Genomic DNA, 23,222 nt, shown 5'->3' on the forward strand with positions numbered 1-23,222 from the left:
GAGCAAACGTATACTATAGCAGCTCTTCTATCACGTCATCTTCCTCATCCTCCTCGACAGTTTGTGTACTGCTGGTTTCCTCTCTCGATTTACTCGTATCATCGACTTCTATAATTTCAGCCTTCTCATCTCGCATCAAGAGATCTACAGCAGACTCTATGCGTTCAAGGACAAGAGTATCTTTTTCCCATATGTGCAGATGTTTCAAAACTGGATACACTTTGTTTTCACGTAACAGTACTCGACCTCCTCTTATGCTGCATAAAGCCAAAATGGCCTCCACCAGAATCAACCGCAGCTTTGGATCAGCTTCTCTCTTTTTGGTGTCCTCTAAAAATTGTATTTCTGCAGGCATGCCATCCATGTCCTGGATAAGAATAGTCGTTAATACTCACATTGGATGAATTAGATACATTTCGAGACTTCTAACATATCTCACCTCCTCGCCATACTCTTCGGGCCCTGCTAGAGGCAGTAAAATAGCTCCTAGAACCACACACTTTGTAAACATCTCCAACCGACTTGACGCCAGAGATTTATCATTAGCAACTGCAAGACAGATATTTCGAAGAGTTGAATCAACTCCTCCTCTCCTTATAAGATTTGCATGTTCTGTAAACGGTATCAATCGACTCAACCGTGGTGTACTATCTACGGTAGAGTCTTCCAAGAAGAAGGCCGAGCCTCTGGCACTTCCACTGATGTTTGCAAATACTCCTCCTAGAAAATGATATTCGGCCTTTGGGTTGTATGACTTGTTCACTCCCTTTACGAATAGGTCGAGGAGATTATCTAACATCGAGGCTCGTTTCGTCACTGGACCAGTCGTAGTAGCCCCTGTGACATTCTTATTCTCGTTCATAGAGGGCAGCAGTGCGGTGATAACTGTAGTGCTCTTCGATATGTTGTTAAGAAGCATACAACCGGCGTCAGTAAGCATATTGTTTGGGGATATTATAATGACCAACAACATATATAAAAAGTTGTTAAAATCCGTTCCAGATGATGCCATAATGGCCAAGATGTCGAGATCGGCGGACAAGTTGGTGAGAGCGTTGATTGCTTCGTGAGCCACCATTGCTTCATCAGATATAAGGGACATCAGGTCTCGTATAGCACGTGGATTCTTTTTAAATACGCTATTGAATTCCGCGGTGCCAGTCAAGCCTGCGACGTTTGAAGCAGCCAATTGTCGGACCTTTGAAAAAAAGTTTGTGAGTTTTGATGTTGCGAAAGCCTACAACTTTTCTTGTCGAGGGGCGCAACTCTGCCGATACAATCCAATTTTAGGATCAATAAAAAATCAATCGTACATCTGCTCTATCGTCTTTCAAGAATCCAAAGAGCTATGACAAAAAACGAAATGGTCAGTCATCCATCTTCCAAAACAGGCTGATCTGCGACTGAGGTAGAAGCCTACCTCTTGTACTTGTGCCTCCATCCACAATATATTGTATTCAAAGACCCAAGGTTGTTTGAGCTTGCTGTGAAGCGGTTTCCTGAATTCGTCGCCAAACAGCGCAAAGCTCCATGAGGCCAACACGAAGAGGAATCCTGGGAGCGCATGTTGACACAGCTCAAATTTCACCGTTCTCGCCAGTTGCGTTAGATCCAAAGAAGTGCACTCGATCTTTCAGAATCAAGCAAGCAAAAACCAAGATGACTGCCTCACGTTTATTTTGGCACTAACTTTCTTTTGACCAGCATTTGAAGACATGAAGAAAAATCATCTTTTTTCACGATCGTAATTGTGGAACTTTCACGGACTGAACTGCGTTGTTAATAAGAGGATCTCCTTTTACGAGGATGATGAGACCACAAAGCTACGTGCTCGAGCAGCGTATAACGTAGATTGTTTTGTTTAGTGCTCAATCTTTTCGTCTTACTAGCTCCCTGCCGCTGCTAAAACTGAATGTGTTTCAATATCCAAGACATTCAATGCCCGATCGATCAGCACTTTGCGCTGGTTTCGGACGGCAATTTAAGTATCAAATCGATTATCAATCACTGCTCCAGTAATTTTTTACATTTGAAGGTCTCCCAAGCCCTTCCAGCTTGATCAGGACTGTCTGCGTCGGCGTTGGGATTTCCACGTATATGACCAATAACACCAAGAGAAACTCGACCAGATGACATAAGAGGACATGGCGTATGAAGTACTATTGAAACATTTTTTTGAAACCGGAATTGACTCGTCTTGATTCCAAAGAAATAATTTAATCGTCGTGTCTATGCAATTTATTTATCGATTGAGTCTTATACATACGGCCTTTTTTTGTTGCATCATGTTGAGGGCATCAGAACTGTGAGTCTGTATTTACGCAAATAGGCATAACAGACTCGACATGAGGAAACGAAAAGCCACTGCTCCTGCTAAAGACAGTGACGCATATTGGGTAGCAAGTGAACAGGCTATGCAACTCTTGCCAATGTTGTTGGATACGATTGTTTCTAACACATCCTGTCAATTTGACATCTTGTGTTCAGTATTGTAGCTAACATCGCTGACATCTCTACCCCGAGTAATCCGCAATTATGCACTTTGTTTCGATTAAGATTTAATTTCGTGAGCTAAAGAAGCGTTCGATTTCATGAGAGGCCTGTCAGATAGCAAGACTCCCTCTTCCGTTCGCTTACCAAGTCGTCAAACATTGGAATCGGAGTATCAGTTATAGACATCACTCTATCCAAACCCAACCGTGTGCGTCCAAAGTCCTAATTTCAAACGGTCGTGTTCAATATTCTCATTCCAAATAACTACTCGCATCCTCACTCCTCCCAAAAAACACACCACCGTGGCCGATTCACGACTTTCAGCACTAGCAAACCAGCTCAACAACTCCAGCAACACCAATAGTGCAATGGCAGAGGAGCTAGTCCATATAGAACCATACCGCAAATTGTCTGACCGTGTTCATGGTAGGCAGTTTTTGGTCTTTTGCGTCATTTGAAATTCGACTGACATCACTCGCTTTTTCGTAACAGCTGTTTTGGGCTTGAATCCAAGTAAGTATGGTGAATTCAACAATGAGGTTTTTGAATGATCTAATTTGGTTTATAGGCAAATTCTCTCTCCAGGGGTTGGTTTGACTCTAGTTTGTCGCAACACCCACGGTTTTTTGTTTAGCTCAGATCTTTTCAACCAACTGCCATTAGAACGAACGCTTACATTGTCGGAACTGGAAAATACCGTATTCTGATCGGTATGGTAGCATTATTTGAAAATGTTGGAGCAAACTATGGCATGATATACTCATACGAAACGTTGACAGATGCTGCTCAAGGCATCCCAGAATTCCTACCTCTCTTCCGCGAGTCTCTAGTCAAGGCTGGCGCAGAAGGCATCTCCGATATCATCATCACTCACAGACATCATGGTAACATTAGCTGTCAACATCATAACAAATACAACTCATTGACAACTCCACCAAAAATATAGATCACACTGAAGGAATCCCTCAGGTTTTAGAAGCCATAGGAACGACATTACCAGATGGATCTCCAGTTAGGATATGGAAGAGATTAACCAGTCAAGATGCCACACCACCCCCATATGCCTATACCGATATCGCAGACAAGCAAGTTTGGAAAACTGAGGGAGCTACCCTTACTGGTTATTATACTCCTGGTAAATCTTCCTTCTCGAATTGGAATGATGACCTCGACTGACCCTTTTTTGCCAAACTCCTGTAGGCCACAGTGACGACCACTTCACCTTAATCCTCGACGAAGAAAACGCTTGTTTCACTGGCGACAATGTGCTAGGCCAAGGCACGACCGTATTCGAACAATTAGGAACATATCTAGCATCATTACGCAAAACCGCAGATTTGAAACCAGCTCGATTGTATCCTGCACATGGTCCCATTATCGAGCAAGGAACAGCCAAAATCGAAGAATATATCCATCATCGCCAAGAACGTGAGAATCAAATCGTCGAGTTGCTTCAAAAGACTCATGATTTGGCACCTGCTACCGAGTATGTTGGGTGGACGAGCATGGGGTTGGTCAAGGTTATTTATGCAAAGTATCCAGTTGCGTTGCATTTGCCTGCTGAGAGAAGGTATGGTGCTTTCAGCGAGACCTTTGTCAACGAGATTTCTTACGACTTTGCAACCCTAGTCTGCTACAACACATGGACAAACTCGTTGACGAAGGTCGAGTGACCAAAAGCACAAAGGACAATGAAACCCTCTTCACACTAGTCAAAGCCTAAATTTGTGATCATGATAAATATCCAATATCCATTTTTTTCAACTACAAAGTCGAGTATTACAATGATGAGAAAATGTTACAAACAATCAGGTTTTATGCAAAGGTGTCGAATTCTTCAGGCAGGCCAAATTGTGAAGCAAAGTCTCTCGGATCGAGGTTGAAGTTGTTACTGCAATAAGATTGCAACATGAACATGTTCTCTAAAAATTGAAAGTTGTGTCAGTATGTGACATCAGGACCAGATCAAACCGGCCAGAATTACCAGTCCATCGATTTGCAGCATTCTTTGCGTTTGTTGCGGCTTTGGCTATGTTGAAAAAAGGTCAACCACTTGCAACTGTCTGCGAAAAAAGGAGAAACTAGTGGAGCAAAGAAATACCTTTGGCTTCAAGAAGAACTGGATCAGAATCCTTGTATGCTTGCAGCTCAGCAAGATTGTCACTTCTCAATGTTTCTGCTGCAAGGAGTTCTTGTAACAGATTTGCTCTGCTTTCCTATTTAGAGTTGAATCTTAAAATCACTGTTTGACAACAAAAAAACATACTTATCACAGATCTTACGGATTCTTCACGTCCATATTTGGCCTTTTCGACAAGTGCCATGATATCACTATTCCTTGCACGTATTGCGTTGAGCTCTGCTTCCAAATCATTCAGCTTGTTCTTTCTCTAATATAACAAGACACAATTGGTATGAGATCGCACAAAATAGCCTCGAAAATTTCTGTTTCAATGGCATTACCGCTTGTAGTGCCGTACTTGGAAATGCCCAATAATAATTGCTTGTACCAATCTTGTCAGTCGTGACCAGATTGTCTGATACCAGTGAATCAAGGACTTCTTTGACTGTTTGCATCACTAGATTGAATTGTGTGGATGAGTATGTTACTATACACGAAAATGATGCAGTGCAATCCCACATGGAACGATTCCATACCGATGCCCTTCTCTTTGCTAGCCTTCTTTTCGATCTCTTTTAACGACCAAAAGTCCTTTGTCTGGAGTTGTAAGCTTCAAGATCAGCGAATGTTTGTTTTGCAACACGTAACAGTAGAACTAGAGCTCACTTCAAAGAACAACTCTTGTAATCTATGATTCGGTGTGATTGAATGAGTATATTTCTGCATAAAACATGAACGAACTTGATCAGGTCGTTCGCCAACACGTTCAGGCAAATTCATGTAGTGTGGTAAAGGACAAGACAACCACAAGAGACAGACGATCAAGACGATATTGTACTTACTTGCGTCTCTTGTCATCGAAAGACAGCTTCTTCTTGGAGGCCTAGTGTGAAGATGCAAAGGTATTCAGCATTCAAGTACATCAAGCGCAACAAAAGCTCGTTGATGAGTGGATCCCGTGCAGTTCCGTACATACCATAGCAGCGATTGATGATTTTCAAGCTTCAATCAATTGAATCCAAGCTCTGATAGACTCTACTTCCCTTAAGATAGTGGAGCGATGTTTGGATTTTTCGCAACTAGGAAGTGGGCATTTTGTAAAGCTAGCGACCCGCTAGCGACTGATGGGACTATTGATAATATTGTACGCGTCCAGACGCGTAATCACAACTTTACTTTCCAATCTTAAGCCTCGTAGAAGGCAGCAAACAAATCTGTTGGCATTGCGTCGCTTGTGATAACATATAGATCCAAACAGAGCAAGGAAGCTGTATGAATGAAGTAGCGCGACATAGGTGTATATTGGCCAGTAATAGTAGCGAGCTCACCGTTAGCTTTCTTATATAGGAACCTCGCGGACGGATTTCTATTGCACCAAATTTGATAATTTGGAGATTCCGTGATGGCCACTGAAGCAGAGACAGACGGCATGTCTGATATCGTAGAGTCGCCACGAATAGAGGCTGCTCCTCTTCCTCTCCCACTAAATGGCCAAGCTTCCAACTCACCAAGGAGACGCAGGCAATCAACAAAGAACACGGCCAATTCACCACCACTACCTGGTACTCCTCAAGCCCATATCTCGCCGTCTTCTCCACGAGCCCATGGAATGACTTATAGTCACTCGCTCTACATTCACACTACTGTGAGAGCATCGCCACTCTCAAAGGAGAGCCCTGAACAGAATTATCGAGTACGCTTGATGTCAATGCCAAATCATCCTCTTTCTCTTTTTGACATTTACATATTGATCGTCTTTTGTATTTAGGGGTTACTTAACTTGGCAATGATCCTGCTGTTTGGTACAGATTACCCCAACTTGAACAGCCATTCCAACAAGGACTGACGCCTTCACTCTTATCTAGTCTCAAATATGCGGCTGGTCGTAGAAAACTACTTCAAGTACGGGCTGCTCATACGTCTTCCTTCCGTCGAACAACAGGAACTAATGCAAGAGATGCCCTTTCTCGTCCTTGCCATACTCATACAAGCTGGCCACGTCTTGATTGCCTACTCGCTAGAACTAGCCGCCTTATATATTAGCAGTCCCAAACTAAAAACTGCGAAAAGGGTTGTAACAAAACCAAATGCACTACTCGACCTCATTATAGCCATACTTCAGCATGTAAACACACTAGGAGGTGTCACTGTAGCTTGCTTTATTGTTTGGTACAAGATATTTCATCCCTTAGCGGCTTTTACGGTAGTCGTTGCTGCCACAGTAACTTCGCTCAAGCTGTTTTCTTACACGATGGTCAACCGTGATTTGAGGATAAGTACAGTTGACAAGGTATTGGAGCTTTCAAAAGCGTCTACAGAATCGCTGTTGATCCTCGTATTGCCTTCTTTAGAAATACGAAGACAAGGATTCGCGAGTAGCAGAACCTTTGGATGGTCTCAAACAAGAAAGTGCACTGCAAGAAGTCCCATATCCTTCCAACCTCGTACTTGAAGATATCTTGCTGTTTTGGGTCTTACCCACATTGGTACGTTGTAGTTTGAATCTCAAACTCACCACAAGCGCTAAGTACGATCAATCTTCTGCAGGTGTATCAGACTTCGTATCCACGAACCACTTTCCGATGGGACTTTTGTGTGAAACGTTTGGGAGAAGTCATATTTTGTCTCGTAGCCCTATACTCTATTGCTAGCCAGGTAAAAAATGTCTTATCCAAGTGCTTGCTATGTGGAAATATTCATCAATTTCAAACTCCACCAAATTTGATAGTATGCAGCACCAACCTTGGCAAACTCTTTGCTGTACCTGGAAAAGGGAGACAGTGTCAAACTTGCTGAACGAGTCATGAAACTGTCAGTCATAAGCGTCATGATGTGGTTGACGATGTTTTTTGGATTCTTTCATGCTTGGATGAATCTATTGGCTGAAATCACTCGATTTGGTGATCGACGATTCTATCTGCCTTGGTGGAATTCGAGTGATATTGCTCAGTATTGGAGGTGAGGAATATGGTTTCTTTGAGTTGATCAGTCCAGTGTAGGTTCTAAGGTTTTTTTTCTCATCAGGTTATGGAATGCGCCTGTCTGTACGTTATTCAACACAGTACACTCTGAATCACGAAGAAGCATCTGATGCACTAACGCACTCACTCACTGACTCGGTTTTTAGACAATTGGTCCAAACGACACGTATACCTTCCCCTCGTCGTAAACCATAAATTCTCAAGTGCAGCAGCAACGGCAATAGTGTTTGTAGTATCTGCCGTATTGCACGAAGTGATTATCGGTGTCCCATTACACAACATCAACTTTTGGGCCTTCAATGGGATGATGATGCAGTTGCCGCTCATCTATCTCTCTCGATATCTTGATCATCTGAGAGGCAAATACTTTCCAAGCAATAAGAATCTTTTTGATAATCTTGGTAAGATTTCTTTTCTTGTGCGCGTAAGTGTCTTTGTCCTAATTCGATTTCTCCGTAGGAAACGTGCTCTTCTGGGTGTCCTTTACAATTGTGGGACAGCCGACCATCACATTGATGTATTATGCCCAGTATGTTAGCAACAGGCATTGATTGATCCACATTAAAGAAAGAAGAATCGCCACGAATTCGCTGGTGTGTAAAACCCCTCATGTATGTATAGATAACTCGTTATATTGTGCGTGAAAATATAGGAAAGGATATCAAGATGTAGTTTTATCACTGCTGTTGTTTATATCAAGCCTGGAACAAAGAGGTATGGGACCTTTGAAAGAGAAATATGAGTAAGCCACACTGTTTGGTATTTAGCGCAATCAATTCTGCTGTACCTTCTTGCAATATTCTTCCCAAGCTTTGCCATACTTGTGTCGACACTTTTCATCGTCTCGCATGGCACGGTGTATTAACAAGACAGCAAAGTAGATTGGGTAAAAGTATGTCAATGGTGTCTTGAAGCCAGTTGGCAAGCACCATGCAACAGCCATGAGCCAGTCACCTATGCAAAAAATACGAAACATTGTAACCCTGGATGAGAAATATGCTCAACACTTCATTCACTGGCCATCCTCCACTCTCAACAATCACCAAACGTATAACTCACCAGTATAATTGATATGACGAGCAGAACCCCACCAACCAGACGTAAGCAGTCGACTACCGGTTGGCGTATTGATATACTTCAAGTGCTTGACTTCAGGTGCATCAGGGTTGGTTCTGAATGCATTCTTTTGAGAGTTTGAAGCTCTAAAGATATACAAGCCCAATAACTTCAGAGCAACAATGGCTGCTGCTTTTGTTGCACCTAAATCATTTGGATGGTCGGCCAGGTATCGGGCTTGGAGCGAGTATGTGAAGGGAACCCATGCCAAGTCTATAGACTGAGTCAGTACAGGAATCTTCGTGTTGTTGAATTTAAGATTAGTTCACCTCCAAAGGCAAGCATGTATCTATAACAGAACTGGTCAACATTAATCTCGCAGAAAAATACAACAACATATGAACTCACCCAAATCCATCCATAACAATGTCCATAGTAGTCAGAATAGCAGGCTCATTCCATAGCGCGTCCACAACATAATACGCCTGGAACGCATTAACCAACACCATAGAATCCGTAACACGTCCCAGCTCCGTATACTGCTTAGCCGCAAACGCAGCATTCAACACCGCCCATCCAATCAACCCCGGCCTCAATTCACAAAAGTACTTCCAATCAAACGTCGACTTTCCAACCCGTGGATTCAACTCCCTCCCAATAAAGAAATCATACACAGAACTACCCGTGTTTCCTCCCAACGCCAGCAGCGCACCTTTCCCAAACGAGCGCGAGTACATATGCAGCGCTATAGCCGTCGATAACCCCATCGATGCGACTCCCAGTGGCACGACATGATCAGCGACCCATACAAGCGGTTTGAGCCCATACACCGCCGTCATGCCACCGATAGCAAGTCCAGATGCCACAAACGCCTTGAATGCATTTATGCTGTATTGCAGCTTGGATCCATCGCGTAGCTCGGTGCCTGTTGCATCGTCGCTTGGAAGGACACGTTCCAGGATGACTTGGAAACCAAACCAGCCGAGGACGACAGCGACAGATTTTGCATCAAAGAGTTTTATGCTTGATAGTGCGGATTTGAGACCGTTGTAGTCGAGGTTGAGTACCCAAGCAGGAGGACTGCCTGATTTGTTGACGGTCAAAAACAAACCGAGGACTGTGGCTGGGAGGACTACGACGAGTGCTCCTGCGCCGAGTGGGCCTCCAAATTCGAAGGTTTTTGTAGTGGGATTTAGGTCTGTAGGGTGTGCATCAGCTTTTGATTGTGAGTCTGAACAATGAAAGATGCAATCGGAGTGAGGAAACGAAGTGGAAATTAGCTTTTGACGTGATCGGAGTTGTAAAACAAAAGGCACGATCAGTTCTCACCTTCACCTTTGCCAGCTCTCTTGGTAGCCATTGTCAACTTTATGGTGTGACTTTAGTTGTTGCAGACGCAGACTTTACAAGACACGCTTTGTTAAAATTGTTCAGGACGAAGACATACGAATGTGCTCTATTCTAGTCTTAAAATGTCTCAGATCTCGATTTGAAATGAGCTTAGGCGACGTGATGACGCGTGGCGATGGCCAAAAAAGAGCAGGGATCACGAGCAATTTATGCTTCACTGCGATTTTCATTTACAGCAATCTATTTACATGGCTGTACACGCAGTACACGTCACTCTGGAGACAAGGAGCCTTTCAAAGCTAAAAGTGTCCCTTGGGCAATCTTGACATTTTCAGGATGAGAGTCCTTTGAGATCGACGCTATCACCAAAAAAAGAGCATTAGCCTTATATAAGAGTTCGAAGTGTGAACTGGACGTTTCAAGCACGTATACTCACTAACAATGTAATCAAACAATTCCTGCAACTCCATTCCTGAAAACTCGTCCGACATGATTGACGGTGGCAAGACATTCGCAATCACATTGAATGATAGGAGAATGGCACGTCGTAGTTGACCTGCATTCTCGCTTGACCGATCGGGCAAGTATCGGAGAGCCCATGCGAATTCAAACATGCCACGACAAATCTTGCGTGATTCCACACAATTGTCTATATAAAGAGAGAGTGAGTGAGACTTTTCAAGTGGACAAATGTCTTTCAAGGAGGGCGTACATGAGCAGTAAGCAATCATGGAGAGCGTGGTAACATATCTAGTCAACAGCACATTCATGTTTGTCCCTGTCACCAGCATAGCACTATAGAAGCACAAAAAAACGAGAACATTACTGAAATGGCATCATGACCAATCACGATACAACAAATTGCCTCGATCTTTTACTTACCCTTTTGTATCAAATCTTCCCAGAAGTGAAAAGAAAAAGAGACCAGCAACATCTGAGAATCGATTCTTTTGAGACACAGGTTGCTTGACAGACATTCGACGTGAGGTTATACGGGTCTTTTGCATAATACGTTGAGATACAACGTCTGCTGCAGTTGTAGTTTGAGACTTTTGAGATTTTGTTGTAGTGGCGATTTCTTCGGGCTACAGCAGGGAAAAAACAATGGGATCAATTGCGACTATAGTACAACTACACTACCATTACCTCTACCTCAATGTTGGAAAGCACACGAGAAGCTGTCATTAGAGATGCAAGAATATCCATGCGTTGTGAAAGATTATAGTTTCGTTCGTAGAATTCCGTACTTAGATATCTAACCATTGAATATGAGCAGATAAGATGCAATTCATCGCATGGCAGGAAGCGAAAGCGCCTTTTGGTTACTTACGGAACCACCAAGACAGGAGCTCGAACAAGCAACGCAACAAGAGAGTCTAAACGATTTTCTGAGAATCCTTCTAAATCATACGTATCTTGCAAATTCAAAGCTATAGTTGCAAGTTCAATAGCCAATTCATCTAGGTGAGAGAATTTCATGTCAGAAAAATTGGGAAGTTATCAGACTGCAATAAAACTGCAAGTAATCGAGCAATACCCATTTCACGTTGAGTAGCCTTTTGAACGAGATTCTTGAAAGCTTTGATGGCCACATCAATCTTTTCAGGTTCATCAGACTTGAGGAACGCAATAGCGTCACGTAAATACCTAGCGCAAAGAGGGCGTCAATGCCATACACAACATAGAATGAACTTGTCCCATAACACTTACACAGGCGACTTGACTTTGGTGTTTGAGACGTTGCTTTCATCAGGCATAGCAAATGGTTTCAAATCATCGTCTTCATCATCTGCGCGGATTTCATGTGAGCACAACCACTTGAAAGGGGTAAAATTTCAGATATCATACCTGAGTCGACTTGATGTAGTCTCGGTATGGCCTTCAAACGATTTGGTGAAGTAGCTGCTCAGATTTGACTCTAGTCAGGGTGTTGTCGGGCTAAAGCGAAGGCTACAACTTTGCTTACTGGAACTTATTTCAGGCTTTAAGTCTGTCACTGAACTTTCAATTCTTCCAACGGTGAACGTAGAAGCCTTGATATTACCATAGTCCACCTTCTGAGCCAACGACCTTAATAATGTCGTCTCAAGCGTGTCTTTGATTTCAAAATTTAAACATGCTTCAGGATTGGCTGCTTTCGTCAGACATTCAGCAACGACCTATTGTGACAGCATTAGAGGAGTCAAAAGAGGTTGTGAAAAAATGCGAGCAGTGTACCATCCCAAGTTGACGAACTGTCAAGTCGGTAGCGCCAAGGTATACACGAAGACCTTCCAGCAGTGACAGTACAGCAGGCTCCAATGATAGAGGTGACAAATAACTGGAAGTCAAGAGAATAGCTTGCGACACATCTATTGAAGGGAGTTAGTAAACAAACTTGTGTGTTTGCGATTGATGTGGACTATACTCACAGGTCAACTGCGGCAGAGTACAGTTTTTGACGAATGTAATATCTGTCCATCTATCCAAAAGGGTGCTCAGCAGAGAAGCCAATTCTTTGAAATTATGGTACAATTAGCCACGGGCGCAAAACAGAGTACTCCGAAACGCATTTACCATTCAGGGCAATGCGACTCCACGTATGTATTAAAACTCGAAGAGCATTCAAACTAAGCACTCTGACCAGTAGAAGCTTTTGCCGCATGATATAGCCGTATGTTGCTGGCTTTTCCAACACGAGGTTTCCAACCAGTTTCAATAGAAAAGAGGTGTATAGTACAACATCTGGCAGTACCTCAACTAACAAGACATTTCGTGAGCACAACAAAATGGACTATGATGTAACCCTCTTACCTCCAGACTTGTTGGAGAGTCGACTTTCACAAATATTGAGGAACGATAATATGAGTTTTTCTGCTTCCATCATAGATAGATTCACGATGCACTTCTGTAACACAGTCCAATAAGAGTCTTGGTCTAGAAGTTGAGGCCAATGCTGAGCCCAAACTTGGACAATGTCATCTACAGAACAGAAATATCTGAGCTACGAACTTCTGGCTCAAACCACGGACGAGCTTTACCACTATGTCCAAGCCGACAGATTCGTCCTATCAGACAGGATATAGGGCGTACAGATTCATCATCACAACCTAAAGCAAAAACTTGTCAGAACACGCCGTGATGATTCAAGTTCAGATCAGTTCTTACCATTCACTGAATTCGGCCAAAACATAATCAACTCTTCGATCTGGCTTCCAATCATACTGAAATAGTTTCTACTCTCAAAGTGGGTTCAGCTCTCACTTCCAACCCGACTCGAACGAATCCATTCCTTACTCTGGGTAGAAGAATGCCGATGTATTCGTTGTGAAGATGTTACTAATCCGATCAGGCAATGAGCATATCAGCGAATCATACTCCATAGCTAGAGTAACGTTTCGATTCCGTAATACATGCTGATAAAATGTCCTAACTCCATGACGCTTCAACAAGTCGTGAAGCAAATCACACGATAATCGTAGCACGTCCAGATGCTGCTCCTTGTCTGACATGACTGAGATCAATACAGAGAGTGATGCAGATAGTACGTATCCATTTACGCTTTCGAGAGCTGGTACAAAATATGGGGTAAAGAGCTGTTGTCGTTCTACGTTGGACAGACGTGGTAAAGTTGGCAAGGCGACATGTTCGAGGAGCCAGCGTAGATGATTCGGCAATCTAGTCTCCAAGAATGCGCGTTGTAGTCCAGGGAGGTTGTTTGCATATCGATTGCAATAGTGAGACTTTTCAGGTGATGAAATCAGCTTTGAGGCCTCTGGATCACGGAGAAGCAAGGCAAGTGGCTCCAGTAGGGCTCGCCGTATTATGTTGATCTTGTCATCTTGTAAATCATGAGTGATTGCTTCCAAGATCTGCTTCAAATCATCATGTTCTTCTTGCACCATTCTTGCAAGCTTTAATCAACTATTTATTCATCGTAGATTGTAAGGCTGTGATCAATCATCGTAAATAATGCCATGCAAGAGATCCTTTACCTTTGAGATGCTTCAGCTCATAAAATCAAGTGGAAAGGAGAGCAATTCGAAGAATGATTTTTGATCAAGTTGAAAACGTAGCAAAGGCAAACTCGTCAAAGACTGCTATCAGTATCAGCCATGATGGTATTGGATCTACCAGTATCAGCTATAGTGAGCTCTTGGCCATGGTTGAAGGCACAAGTCATCAACTGCAAAAATCCCTGACACGCGGAAGCGTGTTGTCAGTTGTGTTTGGTCGCAGTATTGACGTGATTATCATTTTATTGAGGTAATGAACGCGTTTTCTGCATATCCAACGCTGTACTCACTCATCATCTCTAGTTGCTTGCAGCTTGGAATCACGTATGTCCCTTTCTCGGCTCATGATGACCTTTTTACCCTTGAGAAGCTGAGAAGCGCCTCTTATATTGACCATGTCTATGCGGATGAGGCCTTTTTGAAGAAGCTGAACGATGCTGGTCAATTGGAGGAACCACACTGTAAAGTGCTTCAAGGAAGATTCCTCAAGCTTTGCAGAACTCTGACAAAAGTACCCGTTGCTGCATGTGTTTTCCATACATCTGGCACTACTCGTCAAGGATATGGACTGTCGGTCTGGGTTCCTGAACGTGGCGTCCACAGTAACCTCAACTCCATTCGGTAAGCTTGTTTGAACACAGTTTTGGCCATGCTTTGCTGACTTCATGCACAGGGAACGCCTCTCTCCAAACTCCTTGGAAAACCCATTCAGCACTTTATTCGCATCATCACCCACCTTCGACCCTTCCTTAATAGAAGTTCTACTGCCATTGATTTCGGGTGGTACCTGCCACGTCATCCAAGATCATATAATTCGAGCACCAAAGATGTTCGGAAATGTCCTAAGGCAGCTCAATATCAATTGCTTGTTTTGCACGCCTTCCCTGTTTATGTCTTTGCCAGTCGAAGTAAGGTCAGATCTTATAGCTGGAAAGCTGTCGGTGACTGATGTCGTAATGGGAGGCGAACCGTTTTGTAAATGGGTATTTACAATCACAAACTGGACATGTCGTTGCTGGAATATATATGGTGTGACTGAAGTTTCGGTCTGGGCTAGTTTGGGTCTTGTAGAGTCGACAATGCCTGTGCATCTTGGTGAACCTCTCGCTGATACAAAGATGGAAGTACGATATACAGATTCAATAGAACATGGTGAATTATGGATTGGAGGTACTTCTAGAGCTTGTATAGTAGGAGACGAGACAGAGCCTCAAGAGTAAGCGCTTCCATATCTCGAATCATCTTCATTGCCTTCTCACCAAGCCTTTTCTTTTCAGGATGAGACCATCTGGTGACCTGGTTAGCGAAAAGGATGGCAAAATCTATTATATCGGACGAAAAGATACTGTGCTCAAACGTTCAGGCCAACGAATCTCTCTGGAACAGATTTCAAACACCATCTTGAGCATTCGGAACCTCCATTCTTGTAAAACGGTGCTGTATCAAGAGGAAGGCAACTATGGAGTCTTGGTGTCTTTTGTCGTCGCTGATGATTTGGCTAGTAGAGGTGAGCTTGTAAATCATGTCTGTGACCTTCCAGAGACTTAAACTCGTTATCATTAGATGCGACGGAACAAGAGATTTCATCAACTTGCAGGTCCGTTCTGCCTTTGGTTGCGCGACCAGATAAAATCATTTGGCTCGATGCTATGCCAATGACAATAAATGGAAAGGTCGACACACAAGCACTGCGTTTGATTTATCTCAGCACTGACAGTGTCACTGACTCGGTGGTCGTAAATCCGACAAATTTGGTTCTCTCCACTGTCTCGTCGTGTCTGGGACGACCCGTCTCACAGGACGAGTTCTTCTTGGTTGCGGGAGGAACAAGTCTACAAGCCCTTCGTACCGCAGAGCAGATATCGAACCAGATGTTTCAGAGAGTACATAGAAACGAAGAGACAAGACAAAGGTATGGCTCAGAAAGAAATCAGCAAGAGATCGTATTACTGACTTTTTTTCAGCTTGCTAGATTTGATCCTGCATCGACCCATGTCGGAGCTCATTGCTTTTGTTGAGTCGAGACAGCAATTACCAGTGCCAATACAACCATTTGCAAAACGAAAGGAATCGGAGTCATTGAATGTCGTTGCAAATAAGAAACCTCGATCCGATATGATGGGTACCGAGATCTCCATTCTAACAAGGGCCACTGAACCAGACGAAGGAACATTGAGGCTGCTCTCTGATTTGGTTCTTCCGACTCCAGTTTCTGTCGAGAGCAAAACTGTTTGGCAGCACAACCTCGAAAAGTGCGTTGATGCTTCACCAGTGTTAGTTCTTCGTCGAGAGAGCTCCGACACTGTGTAAGCCATCCATACAGTCTTTAACAGCTTTTTTTGCTGATTGACATGTCCCAGTTTTTTTGTCGACTTACAACAAAATATTTGAATGCAGAACCGCCACTTGCTATGTCGGATCGCATTCAGGTCGTTTTGTTGCTCTAGATGCTGTTACAGGAGAGTTAGAATGGAGTACACTCTTACCTGACCGAATTGAAGCCACTGCTATGGTTTCTCGCGACGGTCAATATTTAATAGTCGGTGAGACACTATTTGACGAGGCCAGAAGCCAATATTATTCTGATATTTTTGATTGTTTGATAGGCTCCTACGACAAGTACATTTACGCCTTGTCGACTGCTGATGGTCGTGTACTAGGAAAAGTTGAGACTAATGATGTAGTTAAGGGTGCAGCAGTATTTAACATGAACGAACTCTGTTGGATTGGTTCGCACGATGGAGTGCTCCGAGCCTTGAGGTTGTCATCAAATGGATTGGACGTCGTTCACTCTATCGTCCTGAGAGGAGCCATCTTTGGAAGCGTCGCCTTTGATGGTTTGAATTCGTGAGTAAAGTCTCAATTCCATTGTACAATTTTGAAACTGATGTTGCTCTAAATCGTAGGAGTCTTCTTGTAGCAACTCTTCAGGGACAAGTGTCATGTATAAGTGTGAATGATGACCAATCACCCTCCATCATTTGGCAATTCCAATCCAATAAACCATGCTTTGCTTCGCCAGTATGGTTGAAGGAAGGATTCTGGGCCGTCACGAGCGTCGAAGGAAAAGCAAACTTTATCGACACTGGTGGCAAACTACGCAAAACAATTCCACTCGATTGCCCTGTATTCTCAACACCTCTGTATAAGAAATCCAGTGACTTGCTAATCTTTGGAACTCATGCACCCTCAATTATTGCAATTAACGTTGCCAGCTTGTCGATAGTTTGGAAGGCTGATCTCTCGTCGGTTAAGAGTCCTGTATATGCTTCACCAGCCGTCATGGACAACGATAGAATACTTTGCATACAGACTTCTGGTGAGATGCACGTGGTTGATAGTGCAACAGGACGAGTCGTCGAATCTATCGACAAGATGTTTGGACCAGTATTCTCGTCGCCGGTGTGTTTCAAGTCGTATGTGGTTGTAGGATGTCGGGACAACAATGTTTATATGTTTAGAAACACGTGATTTATATATCTTAACAATCCTGTTACATCTTATATCACTTATTGTCAGTGAATTTTGTATCTTTGAGTAATTTTCGCATTGAAAGTTCAGATCAGCGTTAGATCTATATTACGTATTGGAATTACATTCCAACTTACGTGTCTTTGGTGAACTTACATCGTCATCAGCACTTGTAACAATCTCTTGTATTTAAAACTCTTAATAATGCTCAGAAAGTACAACATGCCATACAGTAAGGTCTCTTCAGACAAGGTAGAAGTCATTGATCTGGACGGCGATGAGCCCGAACAAGCACCACGGCCACCAACACCACCAACGGTAAAGAAACCAGGCAAACCAACTTTGAAACGCCCTTCACCATCCCAGGAAGACGACGACTATGGTGACATAGCTAAATTACCCAGCTCAAGGATAGCTGCTAGCAGTCCAGCGAAAAGATCACCCTCTCCACCACCTCGCAAAAAGGTTGATCTGAAGAAAGTAGCCAAGTCATGGCCAAAGACAACCATGAGGCCAAGGAGAGTCGATGATGACGACGATGACTTTTTCAATCAAGCAAAAGCTGCTCCCATCAAAAAGAAGCCGATTACGCTTGCTGGTTTGTTCAATTACAGAACTTGGAAGCGTAGGAATGAAGACACTTAGCACTTACACGTTTATAGGCAGGAAGGCAAAGGATGAGAGTTCAGGCTCAGACTCAGACTCAGATAGTGATCTCGACATGCCGTCCAAAGGCAATAAGATGTCTGGAAGAGGGGCAAAGATACGACCTAGGTATCTATTTGTTTGGACAACCCATTAAACATCATCGAACATGGATCTGACTTGAACTTTATTAGTGTTCCAAACCCAAACTCTTCATCGCCTCCCAGTCTCTCGTACATCAAGGCTGGAGCCAAAACACGTCAGCAACGAGAAGCAATTCGCAGAGATCCATCTCTCTCTCCAACAATACAGCCAACTCAAGCAGATCCAGCTCAACTCAAAAAGATCAGCGAATTCATAAAGTATGTTTTATGGTTACATTCATGGCATATAGACAACTCACGCTTTTTTTTGCCAATCTAGTAAATCATTTGGTGCAGCAAAGAACCACGAGGACGAATCTGAAATGATGGAGAGTTTGCCTGAAATCATCTTGCCTTCTGATATTGCTGGTGTATTGCGTAAAGCAGCACCCAAGAAAGCACCCGAAGTATCTCGCAAATCACTGGGTTCAGAAGCAGACGAACAAACCACCATCATACTCAGGATTATATGGAAGTCAACGGATTCAAGGACGGGAAAGATATCTGTCAAGATCTACGCTGTACGTTGTTTGGATTGTCATGAAGCAGTTTTGACTCAAATGATGTTTCGTAAACATTGTTGAAACGCATAACTAACACCCCTATACAATCTATAAAGAATGATAAATTCGAGATGATGATGCGAGCTGTCGAAGCAGATATGAAGGTTCCAGAAACGGCAGATGTCTTTCGACGTAAATATGAATTCAAGTATGGTTCTGTACCATTACTTCCTTTTGGAACTCCCAAGACATTAGGAATGGATCAATTTCCTAAAGTTCAAATTGGTAAGATTAATCATGATTACCCGTCCTGCTTTTTTTGGTGCTGTAAGGATGTTTTTAATCACGTACCACCTCCACTGCTATTAGATGTCGCAGCCAAAGGAGCCCAATCAGAGCCACCTCGTGCAGAAGATGAAGAAGACAATACCCCTAAAACCTCTATTAGAATTTCCTATGGGCAAGGTCCTAACGAGGTTTTGAGGTTGAAAGTCAAAAATGTATGCCATCAGTTGTTCTTGACTTCATGTCTTTCGGTTCATCATTATTGTTTCACTAACACACAATGTAATCCGCGTAGACATCAACCATCAAGACGCTTATGGAACTCGTCACCGAGAGAACCGGAAAAACGTGTAAAGCTATCGAACTTGATGGAGACGATCTCGAAACTGATTCCCAAATAAGCCAATTGGACTTGGAAGGTGGAGAGGTTTTCACTGCCAAGCTCAAACACTGAGGGTTTGCCCCTTGAAAATATCGCATTTCATTCTACATTTGAAACAATAATCGTCCAATTTTTGTCAATATCCATCTGTTTATATTAAAAGAGAGCCTTATGGTACATATGATATTTCCTTGTATCTTCTGAATGATGTGTTTGGTTAATCTGATGCAGCAGCCCGAGACTTCATAGCTTGGGAATGAGTAAGGTCTTTGTGATTTGGGCGGTTCCCGATGCGAGATATATTAGTGCGAATGGCTACATGTTGAGAAAGCGTGTTAGAACAGCGAGTGACTGACGAGCTGAGAATGGTACAGTTTACGTGAAATGTCCATCCAAATATAATCCACTTGCCACCCGGAAGCTAAGAAGAAAATAATACGTGGTGAGTTGACAAGCTCCAGCAACGACTGCAATACCAGCCAACAACCTACATTCTCATCTCCAATCCACTCATACTGCTTAAACCACAATATGATCAAGGCTATTAGTACCGTTGACGCTACACGTAGTTTCAAACAAAGTGAGTCACAGAAATACGACACCCAAAAAAAAATCTCGGAATATCTAGAATACTTACGTATAGGCGTCCCTTCAAAATACGTAACCTTCCCCGACGCATCCTTCTTGATCTCGGCCGTCGCGTTATATCTAGCCAGACGCGACACACCACAGTTGACAAAGTAGAGGAGTATCAACACGTCAAAGAGTCCTTGTAGGCCGACACCGAATCTGTTTGTAGATGAATAGTGAGTAAGGCAAACAGTGGAAGAAGGAACGGTTATTGGATAGGTTGTTACCCCAACACAGCCGGAGCCACCCCAAAGCTAATCACATCAGCCAGCGAATCCAGTTCTTGACCCATCAGTGAGGCTGTCTTCCTCCATCGCGCAACTCGTCTAATAAAATCCGAAACCATTGGAAACAAAGCAAACTCTGCAGCTCCAAAAAACAACCGAACAGGATTATCAACGTATGACATACCCATCAAGCACATCAAATATCAACGCAGCAGGCAACAGCAATATAGCAGCATATAAAAAGATGGGGTCTTCGGTGACGACGTATTTCAACGTACAAAAAACAGATGTTGAACCAGATGCGCTGTTGCAGAGCGTGATGGCATCTGCGACTGTGAATTCTCGTATTGATGTCATTGGGCTAGGATGGATGAGAGCATGTTTAGTTGGGTGGAAGGGACTGACGCGTGAAAGATTCAACTTGAGACAGACTTACGGTTTTTTGCTCTTGGATGCCATCGTTAGGACAAGAGTAAAGAATCGACTAGATATCCAACGCGAGCTTCAAATGTAAACGAATGATGCGGCCTCCTTTTTCTACTACCCTTCCTCGCAGAGTGTGCCAAATCACAAAATGATCGACTTCGCCAACGGAAACGAGCCGGTGATGGCCAACGAGCGACGTTTTGCAATTGCTATCTTCCAGCTATTTTTACAGTATGCGATTTGTTCTTACAATTTATTTACACGCCACGACGAAGGCTTCCAACAAATGTTTTGACCAATGGATGTCCTTCTTCAGTAACAAAGAATTGTCGTGCCTGTTCATTGCTCCATATCAAAGCTCCAACCTCAGTGGCGTACACGAATCCCTTCTTCCAGTCTTCAGGCGATGAAAAGTTTTGGTACAAATAGCCTACGCATGTGCTGTTACATGTTAGGTCTCGTTGGTCGTCTGGCAGTGTTTAATTACCTCTGAAGAATTTGAGACGATTACGTTCCATTTCCCATAGTCTTATCTGATCCACGACTGTTGGAGGTAGTACTGGTGTCTGTTGTAAAAAGCAACGCGTTACCATGATCCAGATTCATATTCAGACATTTTTTCTGCACTTGAAAATACCTGCTTGGCCATCTCAGGATGCGCATGAGTGTGAAGATACGAGATGATCTAAAAGCGTGAGAAAATATCAGCAAAATAGCTTGTCGCAAGGATCAACAAACCATTTACTTGGTTGGCAGTAATTCCATTATAAAGAGCTTTTCGAACACTATCCCTTGTAATGAGCCCGACCACCATATTCGAGAATCGTGCTCGCATTTGCACAAACAAGCCGAGAACTGATATTTGGAGGGGTGAACCTGGGCAAAAAAAGATGGATAAGTAGATGGCACTATGGAACACATGCTTTGAGAAAGACTGACTTGTATATGCATAGACACGATAATTGGTTTCCAGCATGATGAAACCAGAATCGCTTGGTGGCTTGTCTGTTATCCTGCAGCCAGAGATAAGAGTCGTTGCCATTCGAGTTGGATAGAATCTTGCAGATCCCTTCTATGAACATGCGAGCTGCGTTAGCAATTACAATCCACCTCATTGAGATCAATAATGCATACCTTGCGTTGATACACTAGGCCCAGTGGCTTGAAATCTTGGAGGGCCATAGTTTGGTCTATTGTCAAACAGTCTACAGCGTAATCCTGATACAAAAAGAACATAAAGGTCTGTTTATTTTTTCATCTCAACATGGGTAAATAAGCAAATAATTACCTGGCCCAATTTCAGACTTGCGAATGTGAAGATGAGGTGCAGCACTTGAACAGCATCCATTTTCAAATCCTGGCAGAAAAACGGATGGTATGAACAGAGTAATCCCTCTGATGGGTCGATATCATTATGGTTACCTCACACATTTCCAGATAGTGAACAAGAAAGGACCAAACTTGCGTATGCAAATCCTGTAGCAAGAAGGCGAATCCCTTGTTTGTGATATGAGTGCCATTATAACTAATGAAGAAAAGAAACAGCATCAGCATGTAGAGATTTCGAATTCTCCTTTCAAAGAAAGTCACCTTTTCACCATCAGACCACTCTTGACCATCAACATTTCCAGGCCGTTACCATTGTCTTCATCTAGTTCTCGTTCAGCTACCGGTGTCCCAACCAAGAAGTGCAACACTCCCTACAAAAAGCGGTATGAGCAATAGTTGGAAATATTCCTGTATCAAATGCACTTGCCTCCCATTGCTTGTTAGAGTACTCATCCAACGACAAGATCGATGTTGCATGTTTATCAGGCGTATCCGGTGGCTTTCCAAACGAGTTCGTATCTCCTCTACAAACTACCATATCAGCTTGATGCTTTCAATCATAAGTAATGCAAACCCCAACCGCTTAGTGACTTACGACAAAGTCAGAGCCCTATGCAGATTGAGCTGGAAGGTCTCATTCAACTTGAGCTTGAGTTCCGGCGCTTTGCCACCAGGAGCAGGTCCTTGTGATGGTGGGTCTACAAGGATGTATAGATTGCGTAATGTTTTGATGGCATCTTTCAGTTTGCTAGAATTAAGAAAAAGATGGGGGTTTGCAATGCACGTTTTCAGCGACCTTGTTCAGGGACAGGAACGCTAATATCATTGATATCACACTTCATGGATCCGTCGTAAAACCAGTTTGTGGCGAGCTTGGCAGGTATGGGGGATGCAGCGTAGAGTAGCCTGAGAATCAAATGTCGGGAAGGTTCAGGCATCAACCTATAGTGATGAAGCACGTTTGATTAGACTGAACGATGAAATTGAGTCACAATTTATAGATGCGTAGATCTGTATACCTCAGGACAGCCAATGCACTGGCCGGCTGAGCATACACTTTTGCGCGTATCGGTGGTGCTAAGTCTTTGAGGTACGTCCATATATCAGGCTAGTAAGAAAAGTACAGATCAGCTCCTTTCATGGCGCGTAAAATGATGCCGTTCACGAACCTGCTTGAGAGCCAT

General features: G+C 43.2%; 8 protein-coding genes across 8 annotated transcripts; 2 read left to right on the plus strand and 6 right to left on the minus strand.

Moving 5' to 3' along the window:
- Positions 1–13: 13 nt before the first annotated feature.
- Positions 14–1,441, minus strand: SmJEL517_g03418 (uncharacterized protein; the record flags this gene model as incomplete). The annotated part of the gene is made up of 4 exons (XM_031169346.1): positions 14–367; positions 440–1,198; positions 1,314–1,346; positions 1,421–1,441. The coding sequence occupies 4 exons, from the start codon at positions 1,439–1,441 to the stop codon at positions 14–16; spliced, it is 1,167 nt and encodes a 388-aa protein (XP_031024691.1).
- A 1,420-nt stretch (positions 1,442–2,861) lies between these two features.
- Positions 2,862–4,216, plus strand: SmJEL517_g03419 (uncharacterized protein; the record flags this gene model as incomplete). The annotated part of the gene is made up of 7 exons (XM_031169347.1): positions 2,862–2,919; positions 2,986–3,006; positions 3,062–3,080; positions 3,157–3,377; positions 3,440–3,628; positions 3,694–4,063; positions 4,123–4,216. The coding sequence occupies 7 exons, from the start codon at positions 2,862–2,864 to the stop codon at positions 4,214–4,216; spliced, it is 972 nt and encodes a 323-aa protein (XP_031024690.1).
- Positions 4,217–4,308: 92 nt separating this feature from the next.
- On the minus strand, positions 4,309–5,594 carry SmJEL517_g03420 (uncharacterized protein; the record flags this gene model as incomplete). Its single annotated transcript, XM_031169348.1, has 9 exons — positions 4,309–4,415; positions 4,478–4,522; positions 4,595–4,709; positions 4,776–4,883; positions 4,957–5,072; positions 5,152–5,212; positions 5,282–5,303; positions 5,458–5,498; positions 5,592–5,594. 9 exons carry the CDS (start codon positions 5,592–5,594, stop codon positions 4,309–4,311), a joined length of 618 nt encoding a protein of 205 aa, XP_031024628.1.
- Positions 5,595–6,017: 423 nt separating this feature from the next.
- SmJEL517_g03421 (diacylglycerol O-acyltransferase) lies at positions 6,018–8,147 on the plus strand (the record flags this gene model as incomplete). Its single annotated transcript, XM_031169349.1, has 9 exons — positions 6,018–6,308; positions 6,384–6,417; positions 6,481–6,905; positions 6,967–7,101; positions 7,163–7,270; positions 7,344–7,573; positions 7,640–7,659; positions 7,743–7,997; positions 8,056–8,147. 9 exons carry the CDS (start codon positions 6,018–6,020, stop codon positions 8,145–8,147), a joined length of 1,590 nt encoding a protein of 529 aa, XP_031024629.1.
- Positions 8,148–8,286: 139 nt separating this feature from the next.
- Positions 8,287–10,012, minus strand: SmJEL517_g03422 (uncharacterized protein; the record flags this gene model as incomplete). Its single annotated transcript, XM_031169350.1, has 6 exons — positions 8,287–8,319; positions 8,384–8,550; positions 8,656–8,925; positions 8,982–9,001; positions 9,061–9,883; positions 9,982–10,012. The coding sequence occupies 6 exons, from the start codon at positions 10,010–10,012 to the stop codon at positions 8,287–8,289; spliced, it is 1,344 nt and encodes a 447-aa protein (XP_031024630.1).
- A 260-nt stretch (positions 10,013–10,272) lies between these two features.
- Positions 10,273–13,886, minus strand: SmJEL517_g03423 (uncharacterized protein; the record flags this gene model as incomplete). The annotated part of the gene is made up of 17 exons (XM_031169351.1): positions 10,273–10,361; positions 10,439–10,651; positions 10,715–10,797; positions 10,885–11,087; positions 11,149–11,257; positions 11,333–11,462; positions 11,540–11,649; positions 11,713–11,791; positions 11,851–11,904; positions 11,969–12,161; positions 12,220–12,353; positions 12,414–12,497; positions 12,559–12,741; positions 12,796–12,963; positions 13,023–13,091; positions 13,150–13,217; positions 13,279–13,886. 17 exons carry the CDS (start codon positions 13,884–13,886, stop codon positions 10,273–10,275), a joined length of 2,577 nt encoding a protein of 858 aa, XP_031024631.1.
- Positions 13,887–19,669: 5,783 nt separating this feature from the next.
- On the minus strand, positions 19,670–20,742 carry CHO1 (CDP-diacylglycerol---serine O-phosphatidyltransferase; the record flags this gene model as incomplete). The annotated part of the gene is made up of 7 exons (XM_031169352.1): positions 19,670–19,741; positions 19,806–19,847; positions 19,918–19,985; positions 20,064–20,215; positions 20,284–20,382; positions 20,468–20,644; positions 20,720–20,742. The coding sequence occupies 7 exons, from the start codon at positions 20,740–20,742 to the stop codon at positions 19,670–19,672; spliced, it is 633 nt and encodes a 210-aa protein (XP_031024632.1).
- A 224-nt stretch (positions 20,743–20,966) lies between these two features.
- SmJEL517_g03425 (uncharacterized protein) lies at positions 20,967–23,222 on the minus strand (the record flags this gene model as incomplete). Its single annotated transcript, XM_031169353.1, has 14 exons — positions 20,967–21,139; positions 21,197–21,275; positions 21,347–21,394; positions 21,455–21,585; positions 21,649–21,781; positions 21,844–21,927; positions 21,998–22,066; positions 22,132–22,234; positions 22,300–22,360; positions 22,414–22,562; positions 22,634–22,786; positions 22,876–22,980; positions 23,058–23,146; positions 23,208–23,222. The coding sequence occupies 14 exons, from the start codon at positions 23,220–23,222 to the stop codon at positions 20,967–20,969; spliced, it is 1,392 nt and encodes a 463-aa protein (XP_031024633.1).

This window comes from Synchytrium microbalum, assembly GCF_006535985.1.
Source record: "Synchytrium microbalum strain JEL517 chromosome Unknown SmJEL517_scf0018, whole genome shotgun sequence".
NCBI classification, from domain to species: Eukaryota; Fungi; Chytridiomycota; class Chytridiomycetes; order Synchytriales; family Synchytriaceae; genus Synchytrium; species Synchytrium microbalum.